Source organism: Fusarium poae (assembly GCF_019609905.1).
Source record: "Fusarium poae strain DAOMC 252244 chromosome Unknown contig_1, whole genome shotgun sequence".
Lineage (NCBI taxonomy): Eukaryota > Fungi > Ascomycota > Sordariomycetes > Hypocreales > Nectriaceae > Fusarium > Fusarium poae.
Genome location: NW_025408659.1, coordinates 95715 through 118963, shown reverse-complemented (window position 1 = coordinate 118963; position 23249 = coordinate 95715). Strand labels below are relative to the sequence as shown.

General features: G+C 49.3%; 5 protein-coding genes across 5 annotated transcripts; 2 read left to right on the top strand and 3 right to left on the bottom strand.

Annotated features, from left to right (window-relative positions):
- Positions 1 to 1955: 1955 nt before the first annotated feature.
- Positions 1956 to 2691, bottom strand: FPOAC1_012872 (uncharacterized protein; the record flags this gene model as incomplete). Its single annotated transcript, XM_044857215.1, has 2 exons — positions 1956 to 2331; positions 2387 to 2691. 2 exons carry the CDS (start codon positions 2689 to 2691, stop codon positions 1956 to 1958), a joined length of 681 nt encoding a protein of 226 aa, XP_044701398.1.
- Positions 2692 to 3965: 1274 nt separating this feature from the next.
- On the bottom strand, positions 3966 to 4731 carry FPOAC1_012871 (uncharacterized protein; the record flags this gene model as incomplete). The annotated part of the gene is made up of 2 exons (XM_044857214.1): positions 3966 to 4118; positions 4165 to 4731. 2 exons carry the CDS (start codon positions 4729 to 4731, stop codon positions 3966 to 3968), a joined length of 720 nt encoding a protein of 239 aa, XP_044701397.1.
- A 2277-nt stretch (positions 4732 to 7008) lies between these two features.
- Positions 7009 to 8043, top strand: FPOAC1_012870 (uncharacterized protein; the record flags this gene model as incomplete). Its single annotated transcript, XM_044857213.1, has 3 exons — positions 7009 to 7075; positions 7195 to 7620; positions 7682 to 8043. 3 exons carry the CDS (start codon positions 7009 to 7011, stop codon positions 8041 to 8043), a joined length of 855 nt encoding a protein of 284 aa, XP_044701396.1.
- Positions 8044 to 10454: 2411 nt separating this feature from the next.
- FPOAC1_012869 (uncharacterized protein) lies at positions 10455 to 11056 on the bottom strand (the record flags this gene model as incomplete). The annotated part of the gene is made up of 2 exons (XM_044857212.1): positions 10455 to 10532; positions 10628 to 11056. 2 exons carry the CDS (start codon positions 11054 to 11056, stop codon positions 10455 to 10457), a joined length of 507 nt encoding a protein of 168 aa, XP_044701395.1.
- A 710-nt stretch (positions 11057 to 11766) lies between these two features.
- FPOAC1_012868 (uncharacterized protein) lies at positions 11767 to 14840 on the top strand (the record flags this gene model as incomplete). The annotated part of the gene is made up of 5 exons (XM_044857211.1): positions 11767 to 11939; positions 12001 to 13064; positions 13192 to 13439; positions 13487 to 14233; positions 14283 to 14840. 5 exons carry the CDS (start codon positions 11767 to 11769, stop codon positions 14838 to 14840), a joined length of 2790 nt encoding a protein of 929 aa, XP_044701394.1.
- Between the last annotated feature and the right edge of the window lie 8409 nt (positions 14841 to 23249).

Genomic DNA, 23249 nt, shown 5'->3' with positions numbered 1-23249 from the left:
TCTACCTCGGTCAGTCTTATCACCATATTTGGAGGCAACAAAGAGTGCGACACTCCCAAGCAACCAGTAGTGTTCTTCAAAGACCTGCTTCCTTGAGCAGTATCGATCAATGAGATTGATAGATAAAAATAGCACGTGCGAGGGAAGACGAAAGTGCTGATGTGATCGGGTGACAAAGTCGATGAGATTTGACCGTAGGTCCCACGTGATTTGTTCTTGCTTTTCGATCATGAGAATGCTTGGCAAAGTCACATCCTGCTCAATGTCAATTATAGGGAAATCATGATTGGTTCTCTTTGCAGATCCCTACCTCCATATAAGCAAGATGGTCTATGATGTCTTCCAAGTAGTCGTCTTCCTCCCACAACGTATCGATAAACCCAGATGCCCGCGTTTGATTCTGATCCATGGCAGGAGAATCAGGGTTGATCCAATGTCACGACTTTTTTTGAAACTGGTTATAAATTCGTCTGCTGCTTAGCCGGTTGTCGTTGGTCTTATACATCGCCTCTTCTCGCCTTTTTTCTTTTGATTAAAAATTCCTTCTCCTTTTACCGTCGTACAGCGATGTGAATCAATCGTGACCTATAAACCCTTTTTTTTCTCTTCTTGGTTTTTGAAGAGACTAAAATGGCTGCCATAGCCGAACTTACCTTTCCCGGCTGTACGTAGCACCGTCTATATTGGTCAAAGTTAAAATAGGATTTCAAGTTTCAGAGAGTAGTCCCCGCCCTTGGCTCAGAACCATCCAACGTTTCCTACAATGCAACGGTGGCGCGTTCTGGATGTTGCGTTATGGTGTCCCCTCTACCATTCTCAAGTAACGAAATCGCCGCTGTTATTAGTAAAACTGACATCAGAGCTAGCCGGTGACCACTTGCGGAACTGTATAGGGTAAAAGAGATTCACAGTACCCAGCACAAATGATTTATCGAATAACTATAGTTAGGTTAGCGTATAGGATAAGCGAACGCGAGAGACAAGTGAACAAAACAACACCCCACTTTTCATCTCAGAGGCAGGTTTTTTCTTTTTTTTTGAAGTCTTATAAGAATTTCATAGAGCTATATTATCCGATCAGATGATATCTGGAACTTTGATGAGACTGGCTTTATAATGGGCGTCATTATGGCCGGAATGGTTGTCACAGGTTCAGAAAGGCAAGGAAGGCCAAAATCAGTGCAGCCTGGAAATCGTGAATGGATTACTGTAGGTAGTTAGGCACTTTCTATATAACCTCCCAGCATTACAGCTACGTCCAGCAAAACCACAAACATTAAAGCCCACCTTTGCCGTTAGAGGAGGCTTATAGATGGAAGAGGTTGCAGGCTCAAAGAGAAAATGATCGCCGGGGCCGGATGGCTCCGAGCCACCACCACCCGCGCCATCTCGCACTGGTCGACCAGATCGGTCCATCCGCACCGCTCTAGTTCCCACAGTTCTGGCTTTGGGTAAAAGACCTTCATGATTCTTGAATAGAAGAACAACAATTAACAACTGAATTTTTACACACAAGTGCACCCAGCATTGACTGCGCATCATAACAACAGCCAATCCTGGGAGACGGCTGACGTGAAGTTGCTCCCAGAGCCCGAGGACGACTTCCAGGACTGCATTTTTGTACATGCAGGCACGGACGCAGAGACAGAGTCTGTTTATTAACGTTGAAATGTAAATAAGTTGGCTTTCGAAATATATAATACTATCATATTGAAGTAGCAAGGCTGGGAGTTTTGGCGAATAAACGAACATAGAGCCGTTACACGGGGGTATAGACCTCTTGTATCCGCACAGGCAATTCTGTTGTGATCGGTACCTCATCCCCGACGAATACCAATACACACCAGACCGTGTGTGCGTATAGGTATATGTATGGGTAGTGGCCAGGGGTACGCGACAATTAAGAATAGAAGAGTAGGTTAGGGGTGAGGGTCTCGGGCGTTGCGAGACCGTCGTCAAATTGCTGTGAAAACACTTGAAGTATTTTTTTGGCCTTCCAACTCAGGGATTGTAGAGGCTGGGCAAGGTACTCGTCGCAGTATGCTCTCTTCTCGTGGCAAGAATCGGCTCTCAGGTGCCCTATATGGCCTTCCGTTGGTGATTGGAATGAAGCGAAACCATTCGCTCAGCGGCGAGTCTGCCAGTCCGGTCTCACCCCCATCTGGCACAGTGAGGATCTTCAGCGTTTGGCCTTCGGGAATTCCCTGCGTTATCAATGTCAAGACCGTGGGGGATATATCAAGCAGCTCTTTTCTCCAGGCTTTGGTGCCGTAATGATAGTGGATCAATTCCATGATCTCATCAAGCTCCTCCTGTCCAATCTCCTTCAAGCTTTAGAAGATGTAGTCAGTATTGGCATATTGTATAATTCCGACTCGTAACTTACTCGTCCAGCTCAATGAAGAGACCTGGAACTACCATCGCACCCCAACCGAATTCCGCAATCAGTTTCAGGAAAAATTGGCCCAAACCAATCGACGCAGGTAGCTTTTCTCTCAAGAATTCCACTTCCTCGACTGAATAATCGTCAAACGGCGTTGAAAGAAAGCCTTCCTGTATTATCTCATCGATGACTGTGTCAGATTGAAGACAGTCGTAGTCGTCGGTGTGTTTGGCGTCCGCGCCTTTCAATTCTCGCTGGTATTTTTCATAAGCACCGTTTAGCTTCTCGTTGTATTCCATGGCTAGCATGACCCCATCAACCCGATGTTCGAAAGCGGCCAAACGTAACTGGTGTTCTGCTTGCGTAATTGCGTTCTTCGACTCGACTAAGCGACTATAGCACTGCGGGAGAGACGACGTCGACAGATGAGCACTATCTATTTCTGCATCCTCGCCTACTGAGTCATCGTACGAAATCGAGATTGTTTTGAAGGCTTGACAAGCACTAGGCCACGGATTGGCTTCTATTCTTTCTTCCAACCCTAGAAATGTTGGCAAATCTAGCGCTTGCGACTCAGTCATCGTTGTTGTCGGACTGGACGGGAAGAAGAAATGAGGTACTTGGCGTCAAATGGTGGTGGGGGAGTTTTCTGGCAGGTAGTGTATGTAATAGAACTGTAGTAGCCGCGATCTAAGACATGAAGGTTAGTTAAAGAAGGGAACTGACGCAGGCATGGTGCACACTCATATAATAAGGAAACATTGATGACGTCATCCGCCAGTTGAAATTTGAATGAGAATAAGAAAGATCACTTACGATAGGTGAAAGAGTCGACAAAATTTAGAATGCTCCGATATCGATTCCGGCATGTTATGTGGGCCGTTAAAGGCTCTTTCTTGGGGTGTAAGACAAGGACGGGCAGTACAAAACTTTAGATTGGACTCCAGTATTGATGGGATGTCGGTTTTGGGACTTACCTAGTCCTACAGTCCGAAATCAGTTGTTTGTTGTTCAATTGATTTGTCTTGCCCCGTTTTACATGGGGTAGACTTGAATTCTTTGTATTCTGGGCCCCGGTTCAAAGAATGGCTTCAGATGCTCGTCAGCTTGCATTCTATGTGTCTGCAGCTGGCGGTGTATTAACTTGGCAGATGCAGTAGAAAAGGTGATCTTTTTGTCCAAGTACAATACAAAAAGTCCGTTCTAGACTAAGAATTCTCTCATCGTCGGTTTATTCCTACAGAATCCCAGGACTATCTATATCATAAACCATACCTAGCAATGGCTGATCCGATCCATTTTTGGCGTTATAATGTAGGCGAGCATAACCCACATACTCGCACCCCGCCCGTACTTGTACATTATAACCATCAATGCGACGGGTCGCTTTGGTACTTATCTTACGAAGCAGTACACGGCCAGAGCGGAACAGGACAGTAGATAGAAAACATGAAACGTCCTGTCTTCAACATTCGTCATTACACATCATACAGGCCAGTAAACTCTAAGAGCAGCGATATCAGGTCTGAAGAAACACATCCACATTCTTTTATTTCGTACTCTGGCTTCGACTAGCTCCCGATCATCTCGCCCTATCTTGACTCTTTTTGTAAAGCTCCTCGATTGAGGGCAAATCGTCATCGTCATCATCGCCGCTGTCTTGAGCCAAAGTTTGCTTCTGAGGTTGACGGGAGTGAGTGCTAGGTCGTTGATTTATGGACATGGTGGCCTTCTTCTGTAACTTTATTAGACATGCGCTCGTTTTCTTCCTAGCTACCTACATTTGCAGTCCCCGCTCGCTTTGCTAGTCTTTTCCTTGCTGCCTTGGCCTTAAGAGATGTTCTTAGTAGGCGTCTAACCCATAATCCATTATTCATAAGCTTCTCAGCACGACGTGTTGGTATGCGCCGGCGTGTGGTCCGCCTCAAAGTCTCAGGCTGGGCCTCTTCATGATCTATCTTTGGCTTTTGTCCTATACCTGCATGACTTTCAAAGGGCAATGCAACATGAGTAGCACTTCCGTGCCGCGGCTGACCTATTCCGCCAGCTCCGTGTGTTCTCCTCGACATCTTTGTCGTATCATGGCGACCATTAAGGCTACTTTTGTAGCTCAGGTTGGCAATATCTAGCACATCACGCATCGCTGTTTGTGGGATTAAGAGGTTGAGGAGTTTCGTGATTGCTTTTATAGGCATCGGTAGAGGATGGGAGTGTCGAAAGCATGTGCGATATTGGACTGCACATTGACTGAATGGAAACTGCGGCGGTGTCTTGTCTTTTATACTCAGGCATGTCCATGTAAATACCTCTTTGAACTCGGCGGAGTGGGGAAATGTGCGGCTAGACATTATGGAGTAAGCTACTTTAAACTAGGCTATTGCCATCATTATTACTAGTGCCAGGCTGTAGCATTTTGATAGACTGAACCTTGAATTTATGACCTTTCTGTCAGGGAGCAGCGATGTCGAGCCATACACATCAAACCTTGGTTTTCGTAATACAGCGTATCACAAGTAATTTTAGTCATCGCAACGTCGATCAGACGCGGTCTTATAGAGTAACGATCAAAATCAGATTATCCGTTCCCGAGCACAGTCTAATTTACACCGCATGGATGTTTCCAAACTCTAGCGTCTTAATTGCTCAGGAAATCCACTTACACGATATTCTTGCATCCATGCTAACGGAGTTACATGCAAATTTAGAAAGCTCCATAAAGGTTTATAACAAGTTATCATTGATATGTCCTCCATATGCTAGCCTTCCCTATGATGTCCAGATACCCGGTCTACATAAGTCTCCCTCCCTGTAGGTGAACGGAGTTTCTCAATTAAGAGAGGAGTCACATACTGTTATTCGCCCATTGTGTGAGGGGGACGTTTTCAGGATGATCGTGCGCATATTTGAGCGGCTACGACAAAAAAGGCTGGTAGAACCCCTGACCTTGAGGCGCTACCGGGATGAAATATGAAACATGCGTCGGAAACGAACACTTCTTTTCCAGTAAAAGCTTATATTCACTTTATCCAAGGCCCTGCTACGCATGATCCTTGAAGAAGCACATACCTTGAAGAAGCACAAACCTTACGATCCTAGAAGTGGTAAGTTGTGCAGAACAGGGAATGTTATACATATGTTACATCAAAGTCCACCAGGCTTACTGGAGCAGACTTTCTGAGTCATCTCATCTTAACTTCGGCGACACATGCCGGATCTACACCAAAATGATTTTGCCTTGTTTGTCATCACTCTTCTCGCGCTTGCCACATCTTATCAACAACAACAATGAAGGCACCAGCTGGACCAATCGCTATCACTCAGTACAGGAACGGACAAAGGTGGCACTCCGACACAAGAAGATCAGTTTGCAGGTGCTCAGGAGACACCGTCAGCAACCCCCTCAGGGCCCTCCCCAGAGCCATGACAGGAATAGTCTCGCCTCAAAACAAAACTTGAGCACGCTCCATACAACAAGATACACACCAGGTTGCACCCCTGTTCCACTGGCAGTTCCAGCAAGATCACATTATATCGATCGTGCGTGCCAGACTGACTTGTGTCGAATTTCACTGCTCTCAACAGACGATCTAGTCTTTGAAATGCTTCTGGACGAGTGCAGGATTCCCAATGGGAGGTCACCTCCTCCCTATGATCCTCAAGATGGCTTTTAGTGGAAATCACTTTGAACAGATGCAGTCATGCAAAGCCCCGGTCAATAGCTTTATTGAATAGGGTTCAATTCATTTCGGCATTAGGTAGATCTCAAAGGGTGGTTGCGGTAACAAGATAGGCAAAAAATGACCATTTGTTGATCATGCTTTTCAATGACCGTACGATGACTATCTCCGCTTACGGGACTACAATGGTATCAAACACTAGGCAATGTTGTATATGTTCGGTCAAAAAGGGTTCCTGCATCTCGTCATCAGATATGATGTTGCATGTTCTTATACGAAAGGCGGATGGTCGGGGCGACAGGCGCATTATCGCATGGGGATGCTCTGCAATCATCGTGGTCCATTTGAAGTAATCTTCTATATTTCATGCTGGATGTTCATATTTCTCACGTAACTTTCCAGCCGTATTTCCAATACACTTATACAAGACCTTCCCCAGAGAAATCACTTTGATAAGCCCGAAATCCGCATCAACCGTTTTTTATTTGCACTCGGTACGTCGTGTTGAAATCTATATTAGTTCAAAATCCCCGCCCACGACTTCATTAGGTCATTTAGGCTACCGCACTGGGTGTAAGACAGCATATCGCCAAGGTAAACTGTGCATGTGATGATGCCTACGTAATAGGAAATACAATTCACAATTCTTGGTACCCCGCCGAACAAGACAGGATTTTTCAGCCGTAATAGGCCTCCATATTCTTGAAAGGACGAAGAGCCTATTTCATACTGTAAGGGCGTCTTTCTATCTCATAGATCATCGCAATTGTATACGCCCTGCTTGTGTCTTGACCGAAATTGACCGAAGTGGCTTGCAGTAATCGCAAGACATCTTGTTACTTAACACTCCTTTTCGTCCTCGCCATACGCAGAAGCTGTTTTCTGTAGCATCGCATGTGTTTCATGTTGAATCTATAATAAAAATAAAGTCTTTTGTATGCTATCAATATGGCGGAGTTTCGTTTTGAAGATGAGGATTTGGCTACCCTAAAGGGTAAGGTTGTTCTCATCACAGGTACGCATACATCAATACTACCAGCACCTCCGTTCCCTGCCGCATATTGTCGCATACTGTTCAGCCATCGGCGTTCTGTTTGATTCGCAAACATTTGATCGCTAAAATATCTCAAACAGGTGGTTCATCCGGCATAGGTTTGGCTACTGTTGAATTACTTCTCTCAATCGGAGCTATGGTTGCTATTGGTGATTTGCAGCCTCCTGGACAACAGATGAAAGGCACATTCACATTTGTCAAAACAGATGTCACTAGATGGGATGACCTACTGGTGCTCTTTGATAAAACCAAGGAGCTATATGGCCGTATCGATCACGTTTTTGCCAACGCCGGTATTGGACCTCGAGCTGATTACTTATCTTTGGAACTTGACCAGGATGGCAAACTTATGGAACCATCCAGCCAGAGTCTCGACACAAACCTCAAAGGCGTCATCAATACCTCTGCTCTGGCGATTCATCATATGCATCAACAAGAATACGGGGGAAGCATCGTCATCACTGGATCAGCAACCGGCCTGCAGCGATTCCGAGCCGTCGACTATGGTAAGTAGGAAGGAAATATTCTTGCACGTCGCTTTGTTCATTATAGGCTAACTCATATTAGCCACAAGTAAACATGGAGTTCTCGGTTTTGGACGAGGGCTTATCCCTTCGCTTAAATCTGCTCAAATTCCGATACGGGTCAACACATTGGCACCCAGTTGGACTGACAGCGAAGTTGTCCCATCCTTGAAGGCTTTGCTGAATGACATAAACGTCGACGCACAACCGGCGTATGTAGTAGCTCGTTGCGCGTGCTATCTTATGTCCGATACTTCTATGAACGGACAACATGTCCACGTACAACGCGGAAAGTACGTCGAGGTTGATGACGCCGTTTTGCTTCCGGCATACGACAAGATCAACGGCGATGGCTGCCCGAGTGAGGATGAGGCTTTTGAGCGACTCGTAGCGCCAGCTGCATAGTTTTAACTTCATCATTACTTCAAAATTGATCACGTTCCGCAGTTTTAAAAAGCTATAAGAATTATGCATCAAGCGCAGATCGCCCGGCAATCTATACGCTCTTTTCTATCACTGAAGAGATGAAATTTACTCATTGCGGTTAAGATTAAAAATGCCTTAGGGTTAGGGTTTGGTATCAGTGTTCGCCCAAGCCGTTCGTAGGTCGTTTGGGCCGTGCATACCATCCAGGACCACTTAATGGACACCCCCACTTAATGGACCACCAAAATTTCGATCCTCCCATACAAAATCTAAATTTTCGTGCACACAAAAACAGACCGCGTTGTCAATCAACATCGAAGTTAGTAAAGAGACTCTCCATAAAATTGATCAAATTTTACTCTCTGCGTGGTTTTTTGACCTCCCGACCGCTGCGTGTGCGCTGGCAGTGCTTTGTTAAGACCATGAAGTCCTCACTTTCGTCCTCTGACCTGACTCCCACCTCAATCACCGACTCGATCTCCTCATCCACATCCACCTCTATTTCTGCCTTCTTTGAGTTAGGAAGAGACTCTCCAGCCGCTAGAGCCTCCGCTAGAGCCATGAATCGTCGGTTCGGGTTCGGTACCGCCTTTCTTTTCTTCCCTCGCCGCAGCTGGGACACCTGCTCCTCCGGCCCAGTAATCCGCGCATTCTGAACGGCCACCTTCATCTCTAAAGCTTCCAGCCCCTTTGCGATCTTACTGTACTTCCTCCTGGTCGGACGACTTCGATGTTTGGCCAAATCTCTCACCTGGCGGCTCGTTTCCGGCGTATCATCTGAGTCCAGATGAGGAGGGCTGGGCGTCTTGAAGCCTTCCAGCACTTTTTCTTTATCCGGTTGAATTTCCGGATGTGCTAGAGCTTTGCGACGGTTTATAGGCCAATTTCCAGTAAACCTCCAGCCGGATAAGATAATCTTCTTCCTCATGCCCGCCTCTCTGGCTTTCGCGTATGACCGAATAAAATTGACTTTATCAACGGGCGCAGAATCGGTCAAACTAGCCAGCTTTTGGAGTTCTTTCCGATACGCACCTTTGATGACATTAAAAATTCCATTGTCTAACGGTTGTAGGCCATGAGAGCAATGCGCTGGTAGATAACAGCAGTAGACGTTGTTCAGAAAGCACGTAGCCATCCACTCATCCTGGGTGCTCGTTAGCGACCTTATAGCGGGAGACTCTGCGGTGAAAACACCAAAAGACTCACTTGTGCATGGCTTCCATGACCGTCAAGGATAATAAGTCTCGCATCCGATGCATCGCGAGGCTCTGTTTGAGGTAGATAGACGTCTTTCAACCATTCGAGAGCTATATGGTTGTCGGTCCAGCCGTTTGGTGATGTGATGTAGTGCCAGTCCGCTATCGATTCGAATTCCTTAAGAAACCACTGCTTCTGCAGCTCTTTTCCTTTAAAGATAATTCCCGGTTTTAAAGCGCGGCCAGTTGCGGTGACAGCCTCAATAAACGAGGTCCAAGTGCGCGACTGAACGCCCTTCAACAACGCCTTCTTCTTCGGGTCAGAGCTCCCGATTACGAGGCTGTCCAGGCCTCATGGACAACCAATTAGTTATGCCATATAAAAGCCCGTAGAGTACTTGTAGAAGGCTTACCGAAACCCGCCATTATGCCACCCTCGTCCACGTTAACCGTGTTCTCAGGCTTGATCCAGCCGTACTCGTTCTCCCGGATATCGAAGTACCAATTGACCGCCTTCGGAGTAAAGCCGTCAAATCTGGCGGCTTCTTGACGTTTTCCAAGCTTGGTAGATAGTTTTGAATGACGTTTGACGAACCTGGTGGTCCAGTGCTTGCCTAGAGGCTTGTTATCCCCCTGTTGACGGAGGAGGGCTTCGACGCAGCTTCGAAGTTGGCTATGCGTGAGAGCGTAGCCCAAGGACTCCTGCCGCAGAAGCCAACGAACGAGGCGGTCCTCCTGACTCGTAGAAATACGTTGGTGGGGGTGGGTAGACTCTTTCCTGCTCGCTTGACCGGAAAGTCGTCTATAAATGGTCGATCGAGGCACTCCACGTTTCTGGGCCGCCTCAGTCGGCGATAGACCTCTATCCGTAATATCGAGTATAGCCTCAGCTACGTCGTCTTCGGTATAAACACGCCGAACCATTGTGGCAGGAGTTCCATTAGTAAATTAGGTGATATGCCTACTGGAGTGAATGAAGTCGGATGGGCCGGATGAGGTGAAACTGAAAAGATTTCAAAGGGCTAGAGGACAAGGCCACGAGGCGGAACGGGGAAAAATTGAGCCGATATTGACATTTCATGAAATAAACTATACAGCACATGTTTTGGTTTGTGAGTGTCTTCATTCCTGGCCAAATGCGGTGTAATTGAAAATCTGGATTTTGTATGGGAATATTGAAATTTTGGTGGTCCATTAAGTGGGGGTGTCCATTGAGTGGTCCTGGATGGTACCTTTCCATACAACCTGAGTAGAAATGCTGTGAACACCATTCTGTTGCGTCAGGAGAACAACGGTATATTCCAAATCAGCAGAGGCAACATATTCAACGTAGGTAATATACGAAAGACGTTCCCGCCACAACTGACGGCTTGAACCCAAAACGGGTAGTCTGGGGCTTCTGGATCTCGAGCAGGTATTCGTAATCTCTGGTCGCGATTGTGCTTCAGGTGGGCGACGGTATGCTTATCGAGAGCCCGAGTGCTCTTTTCCGCAAAGATGGCGGTCTTGAGAATATGGAGGCGAGCAATATCCCTAGGCTTGATCCGTGGATTCAGTGGATCACCAAGAGCGATGTCTTCTCTTCGTTGCCCAGTTTCTGCACTGATCTTCCCATGTTTCTTGAGAAACGCTTGGCCGTTGGAGGCATGGAGGAACTTAAGCCATGCTTGTGGTTTCTGCCTGGGTTTGTCGCAGGCCCAGTCTGAGATGCCGAGCGCCTGCATGAATGGCTCGAGCTCTCCTCTGAGACCTTCCTCCGACAAGTCTGGAGGGACGTGTCTACAGAAGACCTCCATCCTCACGAACTATGAGGGTCTGTCGCGTTGCAGCCCGTGGTGCCTTCGGTGCCTCTGGCAACTCGGCGCTAAATCCACATAGGTCGACCAGCAAGAGGTGGTTTTCTCAGATTACCAGCCGAGGTTCAGTTCCGAAAGAAAAGCTGGATAGAAGAAGACAAAACGAGGAACTAGACCTAGCATCTGTAGACCTTGGCTTCCGTGAGAGATCACGGCTGTTTGTCCGCTAGAGGACGACCCCTCTTTCCAAATTGCTGTTACGGTAGGCTAGTGGAGACAGTCTACAGTGCGAGTCGTGTGTGACACTGTCTTACATGAGCCGCATAAGTACATCGGCACGTCCGTAGATAGCCACCGATAAACGTGTACACAGTGTTCTATTATGCACATGTTTGATTTGTGGGGCTATATATTACTTACAAGGGTTGTTGTAGGACAAGAAGCTGTGATGATTAGTTTAATTGACAAGCCAGAAGGTTCTCTCTGGTGATACTTTGGCCAATGATAGGGGCACTGTAAGCAAGCACATGGCCGCTCTGTCGGCGGGGCCAGCTAAGTTCAAGTTACGTCAGAGTGGCTCGGCTGTCGGTCAACCCGCTTCCGGGCTTAGCCACTCACTAAAATAGCGGTCGCAGAGCACCCCGCTTCACTCCTTCTCATTCAATCTCCTTCAACGCCTTACGGATCGCTTTGCTTCTATATTCAATACCATGTCTAGTGGGAATAGAGGCGGTGGAAGAGGTGGCCGTGGCAATTATGGACCTCGGGGAGGCAGCGGCAGTTTCCGAGGCGATAGAGGCGGACGTGGTGGACGTGGTGGAGGTGGAAGAGGAGGGTATGGAGGGCCGACTGGCAGTGGTCAACAAACTATCCAGGTCTTTCCGTAAGGACCACATGAAGCAAAGTCGTGGTCGTACAAAATGCTAATTGCGTCGATACTACAGCAACTCTCAAGGCCAAAACCCCCAGGTTACAAAGGTCGAAGATGCATTGCACCCAGCAACAAAGCACAAGCTCGATCTTAGTAGCCTGAAGCTAACCGAAGGCTTTCCCGGCCGCCCGGGGTATGGCACCCAGGGCACCAAGGTTGAACTCACGGCAAACTACGTCGAATTATTGCCGCCGTCGAACATGACCCTACATCGATACGATATACAGATCAGCCCAGTAGCTGCTGGTAAGAAGCATTTCCGGATTGTGCAGCTACTGCTCCAGGCGCCGGAATTGGCCCCTCTACAGGGCGATATTGCAACAGATTTCAGGTCTACTCTCGTCTCCAAAACTAAGTTTTTGCAGGACGAGGTCCTCGTTGAGGTCCCCTATCGCTCAGAAGGTGAAGACGAACCGACTGCTAGGGCTACCATATATAATGTTCGCGTCCAATATACGAAAACTTTAAATATCGGCGAGTTGGTCAACTACCTGAACTCAACAAGCCTCAGCCAGTCATTGCTAGATAAGCAGGAGTTGACGCAGGCTCTGAATATCTTTCTGAACCACTACGCCAAATCCTCAAAGAACCTTGTCACAATTGGATCGACAAAGAGCTTTTCTCTCAGCAGTGACGCAGCAAGAGGAGACATCGGCTCCGGCTTGGAAATCATTCGAGGCTTCTTTTCGAGCGTGCGCGTAGCGACTTGTCGCATTCTCGTCAACATCAACGTCAGCCATGGAGCATTTTACCATGCTGTTCCTTTACCGGGGCTCATGAAAAGTTACGGACTTCGCAGCACCGTCATGTTGGAAAGGTTTCTCAAATTGGTTCGGATACAGACTATGCATCTTCCCGAGAAGCGTAACAAAGCCAACGAAGTTGTTCCCCGCGTCAAGACTATCTTCGGGCTGGCTAGGAAGGACGATGGACATGGCTTGGCCCACCCACCGCGCGTTAGACAGCACGGGGCAGGTGCCAAAGATGTGGAGTTCTGGCTCGATGGTGAAGCCAGCTCCTCTAGCGCACCTAAGCCGGTAGCCAAGGGAGGCGCGAAAGGGAAGGGCAAAGGGAAGGGTAAGGCCCAGGCAGAGGGCTCAGCCGCTTCTACCACTGGGAGGTATATTACTGTGTTTGACTTTTTCAGGATAAGTGCGTTGTTTTCACTCCATCACTCCATACAGCATCACTGACTGTGACGCAGCATACAATCGAGTTCTACAAGACCCCCAGCTTCCGTTGGTTAACTGTGGCAACCGGGACAATCCGATGTATCTCCCAGCTGAGGTCTGCCTTGTCCTCCCGGGTCAGACTTCCAAGTCGAAACTTGACAGCGCTCAAGCGCAGCATATGATTCGCCACGCTGTTCGAAAGCCGTGGGAAAATGCGGCCGCGATTGTTAGGGAGGGTGTGCAGACTGTTGGTCTAGATGAGAACGCCAATGTACTTTTGGTACGTTTTCGCTTCAATTTTGTATATTGCATACTAACACCGTTCAGCGTTCTTTTGGCCTGAAAATCACACCGGGACTTATCAAAGTCCCAGGTCGCATCCTTTTTGGTCCAAAGGTTATCTACAAGAACAACAAGGCTGCTGGTCTCCGCTTCGGTAGTTGGAATATGTCGGATATTAAATTTAACATTGGCGCGTCACTTGCTAAATGGTCATACCTGATGGTCTCTATTCCTGGGATACGCGACTCTTTCGATCAGCAAAGCCTGCGGGCCGTTATGGATGAGTTCCATGCCGCCCTGCAGAAAATTGGCGTCAACGCAGCTCAACCGTTTCCAGGTCAACGCCTCCAACTTCAACATCCAGACGATCCCGCGCTCGACTCAGCTTTACAGCGTGCCGCTGGAGCTTTAGATCTGCTTTTCATCATCCTGCCCGGAGCAAACATACCATTATACAAGCGCATCAAGACGATCGCCGACAAGAACTATGGTATCCACACTATCTGCTCGGTGGGTTCCAAACTAGCGAAAGACCGCGGCCGCGACCAATATATGGCCAATGTCGCTTTGAAGTTCAATCTCAAGCTCGGCGGCATCAATCAGATGGTGGAGAACAAGAATCTCGGTATCATCGACCAGAACAAGACGATGATTGTCGGCATCGACGTCACGCATCCTTCACCTGGCTCGTCTTCCAACGCGCCTTCTGTCTCTGCAATGGTGGCCTCCATTGACAAGTTCCTAGGCCAATGGCCCGCAACCTTGCGCATACAGCGCGCGAGACAGGAAAGCGTAGACGATCTCACAGAGATGCTTAAATCTCGCCTTGGACTCCTGGAAGACCAAGGGCAAACACGCCGCTCTCCCAGAGAATATTCTCATTTACCGTGACGGAGTCTCCGAAGGCCAATATGACATGGTCCTCTCGCAAGAGTTTCCTCAACTCCGCCGCGCATGCGAACAGATGTACCCAGCAGCTGACACCAAAAAAGGCCTTCCGCGCTTCACTATTATAGTCTGCGGCAAGCGGCACAAAACGCGATTCTATCCCATTACCGAGCAAGACTGCGATAGGTCTGGCAATACTAAACCCGGTACCGTCGTTGACCGCGGAGTGACTGAAGCGCGGAACTGGGATTTCTTCCTGCAGGCACACGCTGCACTTCAAGGGACTGCACGCCCATGTCACTATTACATCGTGCATGATGAGATATTCCGGCAGATCTATGCGAAGTCGATTCCACTTCCGTTCCAGAGCATCGCCGATATCGTTGAGGATCTCACACACAATATGTGCTACCTGTTCGGCCGCGCCACCAAGGCTGTTAGTCTATGCCCCCAGCGTACTATGCTGACCTCGCGTGCGAGCGCGCGCGGTGCTATTTGGCGAGTCTTTTGATACGCCTTCGCCGAGTACAGTCCCGTCCGTAACGGGAACGTCGGCAGCTGGAGGGACCGGGCAGCCGACTGCTGATGATGTACAAATCCATCAAAAGCTGAAGGATACGATGTTCTATATTTAGTTTAAATATCGTGAATGCCAATATGTTCGTTGCTACTTTGCGCAGGGGCACGGCCTGCATGTGAGAGAGTTTATTACGCCCGGGAGAACGGATCTCATAGGGCCCTAGCTTATATCTTACCTATCCTTCGCGTCAATCCTCGTTTTACAAAAAGCCCATGATATATCCAAATCTCACTGTGTTCCAGACCACATTGCCCTCGCTTGGAGGCCATTCTCCAAGTGTTCAGTTTCCTATCGTCGGCCGCTGAAGCGAGACCTGCTGTCGCGCCACGAGGGTGCGTGGGGTGGTTAGTCGGGGGTTAGTATTGTTGCAAGCCTGTTGCAGGGGTTAGTTATCTCGTTGTTGTCCTACTTGCTCTGAGCTGGGTAGAGCTTCGGGCAATTCCTGCTGTACGATTCATGCGGGCCTCCGCATGGGACACATTCGTCACCTCCTCGGCGCAGCTGTCGTGACTGTGCCCCTCCTTGGCGCACCGAGCACACCTCTGTCGGCCAGGGCATTCGAAGGCCTTATATCCAATCTCTTGACGATTACAGTACTGTTCCGGTTGTGGTCGTCGCTCAAATGCACTGGTGTAGCCTGACTCTCCACCCGCGTGGAAGAAGCCCTCCGACAAAATCCTTCTTGCGTCGGCGCCCTTGGTGAGGTAGACCACCATGGACCCGTATGCCTTTGCCACGTCCTTCCTGCTCAGCCACGCTATCTTCGCCACCGTCGTCTCGTTTTCCTGTCCGAAAGCTTCGGCTGCGCCCAGCCGGATCTCCCCGGTTTCCTCCAAGACCGCGGTGCGCTTGACGTTGTCCACCTTGACAGGATACAGCTCATCGCGCAGCACGCGGACCCCAGCTGCAAGCTTCGCCTTCTCCACCGCTTGCTTGATTCTCTGGTGTTCAGCCTCATCCCGGCACACGACCATGATGCGGCTTGGATTCCTCGCGTTCACGGTCACGGCGAGGCACCTCCAGCTGGTGTCGCTCGAGGCGCATCTCTCTTTCCACCGCGCTCCTGACTGTGCCTGCCGTAATCTTTTCCGCTTCTTCTTTGCTTACTCTGGATATATCGATCGTGGAGAACAAGGTATCGCTGTAGACAGATGGTGTGGAATTCGTCGATGAGAGGGGGTGCACGTTGCTTGGTTGGCTTGTATGCGGCGTCCAGGCAATTTCGGCGTAGGATGTTTGCAGACTTGTTTGGGTGGAATTGATCATTGCAGGACACTTTAGGATGCTGTCGAGCTGCCCTCGGACCTGCCTCAACTCTTCCGCCACCTGGGCTTTTGTTTCCTGCATCTCTTGCTTGTATTCGTCAAGCTTCTGTTCCAACTCTCGAATCGTCTTTTGCTGGTCGCCGATCATGCTCCGTGTCGCTTCCCGCTGCTTGCTGAATTCGTCCCTGAGGATCCGCAAGACTCCAAAGACCTTTTGGAGCATTGCTGCGCCTGGATCGGTGGCGTTCTTGTCTTCTTGGAGGCCATCGTTCGTGATTCTCGAGGTGATTCGCGCGGTGTTGGTTTCTGTTCGTTTCGCCGTTCCTGCGCTTTTCTCAAGAGCCTTCTCTTGCGCTTCGAGACTCTTGGGCTTTCGTGGTTAGCGTTCTCAGGCGACGTGTCCGCTGTGCCCCGAACGTATAAGAGGCGCAGGTGCTGTCCAGAATTAAGGTGATTGACTTCTTCGTATGGCAATTGATAGGGGTGCCGCACCATTTTGATACGGGTGCCACACTTTTAGCACTTCTCATTGGCCCAAATCTCACCTGTTAGTGCACCGGTACGTACCAAATTCTGCCGCACTTTTTGCCAGTTGGCCACCAAAGCTTCGTATCGCACTGAGCGTGCTTAAAAAGTTAAAGTGAATGTGATGAGCAGCAGCAAATGTGTTGATTGATTGTTGTTCTTCGTACGAAATATTCCATTCCGCAGATTTACTTAAAGCATACAGCTAGATTACTAATGCAGTTGTTTCCAGAGGCCGTGAAGATCATGCCTACCCTGCGACGCTTCGACCGGTCGTCGTCAATCCGCGTCGCGTCGCGTCAAGACATATCACCATCATTGTTGTCCTCCCCCGACGAATACAACATACCGCAAAGCTCTACAATGCCTTCACCAGATACTCATAGCGCCAATATAAGCCGTCGCAGAAGCCCAATTCAGTGGCGAAAATCAGACATACCTCCGGAACGATTATCGCACGTCCCTGTAATAGACCAAGCAAACAGTTCCAACACGTTGACACACTAATACCAGACCCGGCCATGACCATACGGGAAAGGCAGCACACCGGTCAACAGAGTCGAGACTAGTGTATAACGCGAGCCGTAACGAGAATGACGATCCTCCCGACTGCCTTAGATTGGCTCGCCAGCTGGTAAAAACAGACCGTCACCTCGCCTCGGCACTTGCGTTAGCCCACGAAAGGGACCTTGCCTGGGCCGAACAAAGACGTCAAATGCAAGAAGGCAGAGCGACTTTTTCACAGCCAGTCACAAGCCCTGTCCAGGTCTCATTGCTTCCGAACGTGTCTGCTCCGGGCGAAGAGCAGTGCGAGCAGCACGACTTGTCCGATGCCAGCTCGAGGTACAACGCCGTTGAAGCAATCCCAAACCCACCAATCCCGGGTGATCCAGCTCCGTCGGTTGATGCCATTTTTGCTAGGGTTAACAGTTTTGCGAAAACCCGTGGCTTTAGTATTATCAAGGCTCATAGTATGATTCGACCTGGACAGCGAAGTCGATATGTCCTCCAATGCGATCGGTACGGGGCTCCGCGGCCGGGAAGGGATGCTGGCATTCGGAAACGAAAATCTCGAAAGACGGGGTGCCTATGGAAGATTATTGCCGAGGCCCTGCCAGAGAACGGTTTCCAGTGGACTCTGCAGCACTTCCCAGATGCGGAACACCACCACCACAATCACAACCCCAGTACCGATGCCGCCGCTCACCCAGTTCATCGACGACTTACCAGCCCTGTGAAGGCGACCATCCAGTCTTCCAGTCGACGGGTTGCCATTCGTGCACGAGATATTGGTGGCATAGTCCGAGATCACTTTTCAGATTCGGTTTACACCAAGAGAGATATCTACAATGCCAGAACTCGGATTAGCAGAGAGAATCTGGGTGGCTACAGCTCTGCGGCTGCATTGATCAAGTTGTTCGACGGCAAGGAGATCCCTTACGTTGCCGAGTGGGCTAAGGACGAACCCGACCGCCTGGTGGGGTTGGTTTGGACGTTCCCCTACTATATCCAGATGTGGAGGCGTTTCCCCGAGGTCATCAGTTTCGACAACACGTGCAACACGAACCGCTTCAAGTTGCCACTCTTCCAAGTTACGGGACAGACCTGCTTGGGTACTGTCTTCAACGCCGCATTCGGGTTGATCGACAACGAGAGGCTTGAAGGGTCCCAGTTCCTTACAAACGGTGTACGCACGCTCCTCGACCGATACAGCACCCGGACCCCCGACGTTGTCATTACCGACTTTGACGACCAGATGAAGAAGGCACTGGGGGTTGAGTTTCAAGACGCCCAGTAGCAGCTTTGCATCCACCATATCAACTCCAATGTAATACTGCAGTCCAAACGGAAGTGGGTGCACACCACGAGGGATAGCAGGACTGGCGAAGAGAGCAGTTCGGATGAGCTCGACGCTGCCCTCAGCCAGCGTGATCGACAGGCAGTACAGGCATCCGGAAGGCAAGAAGAGCCAATCACCCACGATAACTTGTCTCGGCTGATAACCCACGATTACCACAGAGTGCTTATGCTATGGAGGCTGGTGGTGTTTACCGAGACGGAAGAGGATCATGAGAAGGCCTGGGAGTGCCTCTGTACGCAATTCGGTGACCAGAAAGCAATCCTTGCGTATCTATATGGTACGTACATGCCTGTGAGGGCGCAGTGGGTCCGTTGTTTTATCCGGAAGTACCGCAACTTCGGCATTCGAGTGACCTCCGGTACAGAGGCTAGCAACAACAATATCAAGAGCTATCTCCTGAACGGCATGAGTCATTTGTATCGGCTTGTCGAGGCAATCCAAGGTATGCTGGAAGACTAGGAAAGGGAGTTTCGTCAAGCTTGTGTATAGGACGAGGTGTTAACGGCGCGAGAACACGTTGGTGTTAGATTTTTACCAACTACACCACACGCCACCAAAATGGGAATCCCCACTTAGAGCAATGCATGAGTGGTTTTTATATCTGACAGTTGGGTGCGGCTCAGAGTATCTGGGCGAGCTCCCTAGGATGGTATCTCAGAAGGCACTTTCTTTAATTACCAGGGAGCACCGCAAGGCATTGAAAGGCATTCCCGCCGCGGCAAATCCGCGGCCGGATGCCATAGTATCGTGCAACGACGATTGCACTGTGCGCTTTCTGCTGCTGTCTTTGCTTCCGATCTCGCCATCCGGAGCGCGTCGTGTACGGTGCTGACATCTGGGATGTTGTTGATTTTGTTAACAAGGGACAGTGCGCCCATAGCCATAGTCCTAGCCAGATCGTAGGAAGCGGGTTGGACTTTCGCGCGTTCGATATACAGGAGGGTGTCCTTGAGGTATCTGCTGAGTTGCGTGGCATGCTCGCGGAATCAGACATCCCAACAAGCAGTACTGATTGATAAGGCCCTTACAGATAACTGATTGATTGATTACCATGCTACTGATACTGATTGATTAGCTTATCATGTACGTCGTAGGTTTTTTTACTTTTCGCGGCTTGTTGTAATTAGGCCTATAATTGCCGTCTTGGGTCCTATGTCGGCCTTGTCTACATCCTTCCCATTTTGGAGAGGCGTGGTCTATGCCGAGAATGGCGCAGTTCTGTTGTGCAAATAAGGATAACTACCAAATTCGATTCTATATATCGCTTGATGATGTTACAAACAATGGTCTATTTCTATAAGCCGTCTACAGCCTTCCCTCTGTCTTATTTACTAGCCCTGATTTTCTAGCAGCAAATCGTCTAACTAAGAGAGGTCCATGGCAACAAGGGGTCGCGCCGCCTCATCCTGTGCCGCTTGTTCTGCACGTCTCTGCTCCGCGTTCAAAAGGTTTACGCCCTCTTCGGCAGCCTTGGTCATGGCTTCAAGCTTATTGAGTGCCCCTGACACGACTCCCACGACACGATCTCCAACATTGACCGTGCAGAGGTACTCTTTAATAGACCCGTCAACCGGAGTATAGTCATAGACAATTTTCTGGTCGGCTGCTAGTTTTCCGAGTTCTTCTTTCGGGTGTTGAACATGAACATCCTCGCGGAGAATTCGGTCGAGATACGGTAAGATGCCGAACTTGTGAAGGAAGGCTGCGCATGTTTCGATGTTTCCTGAATCAACCCAAATAGCACCCAGAATGGCCTCAAAAAGATCAGAGTAGAATTTCTTGGGATGAAGACGTGCGAGCAGTGTCCAGGGGTAGTGTGTACCATTGGTCCTAGCCGCATTGATTTCATCTCGAAGACTTTCAAATCGGGCCTGTGTCTCATTCATCACTCTGCCCATCTCTGGAGAGCCGTGGCGCATGAATTTCCAGATTGGCAGTGAGACTTCGGTAGACACCGGTTCTCCATCCTTAAATTCAATTTCAGGCCGTCGCAATCCATGTTGCATGTTTGTAAAAGCAAGAAACTCGGCGTTGGCCATGGCGGTCTTGATCATGTGCAAGCGTCCATTGGATACTGGTGGGTCGAATCGGAACATCCGTGTTACGATAATATAGTCAAGAACCGCATCCCCAAGAAACTCGAGTTGTTCATAAGATCGCTGCTGCCCATCAGCTACATAAGACCCGTGAGTCATAGCCTCAACGAGTAGAGACTTCTTCTTAAATGTATACCCGATTAGCTCTTCTAAAGGCTCCATCGCGGGTGGTAACTGCATATCGCTGGGTGCTGCTCGGAATAGTATGTCTCTGGCAACTCCGTCATCATGCCAGTTGCACTTGGAGCCCAAGAAGACTTTGATGCATTTCAGAGATTTGTGCATGCCTCCATCCTGGTAAGAGGCTCCAACAAGTGCCTCGACCACATCAGCAAGGGTCTTCGGGCCAATAAACCTCGATGTGCCATCGACTGGCTTCACGTCCAGAAAGTCGTCTCTATATAATGGTCGCCACTTTACGCCGGTGAATGTCTTGGCAAGGATGAACTTGGATAGGCCTGTCTCGAGGCACATGCGAGCCAATCGGGTGTTGGAGACTAGTCGATCTTTGAAATGGTTCAGTAGGCCTTCGGGCCAAAAGGGGTCTATAATACTGGTTAGTAAAGGTGACGATGAGGATGTGGTGTGCTTACGCTCTGAGTAGACTTGAGTAACCGTGCAAAACTTCAAAACCGAGTCGCCCAAGAATTCAAGACGTTCATAGTCGACAGGCTCTGCGGCGCTGCGTGAGCTGATGGCTTCGATCACCAACTGCAAATCTGCAATGCCAACTGGCGCTAAAAGTGTCGAGGATAGTTCCGATGCAATGAGCTGAACCTCCAATTCATGAATGATGCAAGGAATAAGCATAGCGCACTTAACGGCACGGCGGGGAATCTCGTCCACAGTCGCCCTGGAAATGGGGAGAACCCAGCGGTAGGGTTTGGTACAGGAGCTTCCACTCTGCCCAGGTCTCAATTCATGCAATAGATCCGATCTGCGCGTCCATTGCTCTACAACTAGGTACGTTTCTTCTGGCGCATCTTCGTACTCGTTGAACGGGTGCTGAACTTGCTCCCTCGGGGGCTTTGAAGGTATTGTTTTGACGTAGTGGAAGGGAGTCTTTCTAGGGTCCCGAACTAGGACTCTTTTTTCCAGGATAGCATCGATACCTTCGCTGAAGGGTACAGATCCAATTCGGTCCCGGGAGAGACCCTTGGTCTCGTAAATTAACTTGATCACATGATCTCGATCTTCCACGTTCCAGCGGTGACCAAAATGCATCGCCAATAGGGTGGATGTATGATCCGGTAAGCCCGAGCATTCTTTGTTTGAGATTTTCCTGACTGAGGTGCATTTGACATGCCACGTAATTCCCACTTCTGGATGGGCAGTGATGTCGCGGGGTCGCGGAAGGTCTACAGGTAGGGCACAGTGCTGGATAGCCACGCTATGAAACTGAAACTGGGGGGAGTTTCAGTTTCATGAAACCGGGCGTCAGCATAGTTTCAGTTTCATATGAACTGGTTTCAGTTTCATACGAAACAATATCCAGTTGCAGTCCAATTTTTTGACAAGCTCGGCATCGATATGCACCTTATCTCCAAGTACCCCAAAGATGTTTGGCATTGTCTGCCTACCTACACTACCAATTCCCTAGGCTCGCCATCACTTTCTGCCCCCTTACTCCTCTCTATATCTTCTTGGAGTATCCTTACAGCCGCGTCGATATCCTCCGCTTCCCTAAACACCCCTGCAAGAAGCGGCCTGCTCTTTCCCTTTGGAACACTTATCCAACTTTTAATGCACTCACATGCCTCTACCATTTTGGCAGACATGCTACTTCTATCCCATCTAACCTGCCGTCTTGCGCCTGAGAAGATTCGCTCTGCTTCCGTAGACATGGGGGGGATGCAGAATATGTCAATAGCCATACGGCAGAGGAGGGGGAAATTCTCTCGCTGGGTCGGTTCAAGCCACCACTGTAAGGCCGTTTGTTGTCCAATCCCAACCTGTGAGCCCTGCGAAGTATCATCAAAACCAGGCCATTAGAAGGCTTCAAATTACTTACATAAATAAAGCGGTCGAATTCATCCTTCACCTCACTCGCTGTGCTGTACACCTTCTGCCTCCAGCGATCAAACTCATCAAGTTCTTGCTCTTTCTCCTGTTGTTCATCTGGGAGCTGGTAGCTCTTGTAGTCTGTGGACCAGATCTTCCTTACAGCCTTCACGGCATTGCTGACCCAGGCTGGGTTTCTCTTCCACTGCTCACTCAGATAGCTCTTTCGGAGTGCTGGGTGGAGGAGAATACCGGCCACGTACACCGGGGCTTGTTCGGTAAGCTGGTAATACTTCTCGAACTTTAGCCAAGCCACGTGAAAGCGCGCGTAGAAGCGTGGGCCACTGAAAGCCCGGTTTTTAGTCCGCGTGAAGTGATGATGGAGGAAGTCCATATGGGAGAGAACTTCATCGAGTGTATTCTCCCGGCCTTGGCGCACCGAGATCTGGTGGAATACTTGTAAGAACGCATGAATATCTCCTAGTTCGTTCCAGTCGTTGTGGTCCAGTGCATCTTTCTCGATTTTGGCATGATTTTCTTGAATCCAATCCATGAACTTTGCCCGATTCTCAATTGCCACGTCAATGAGGCG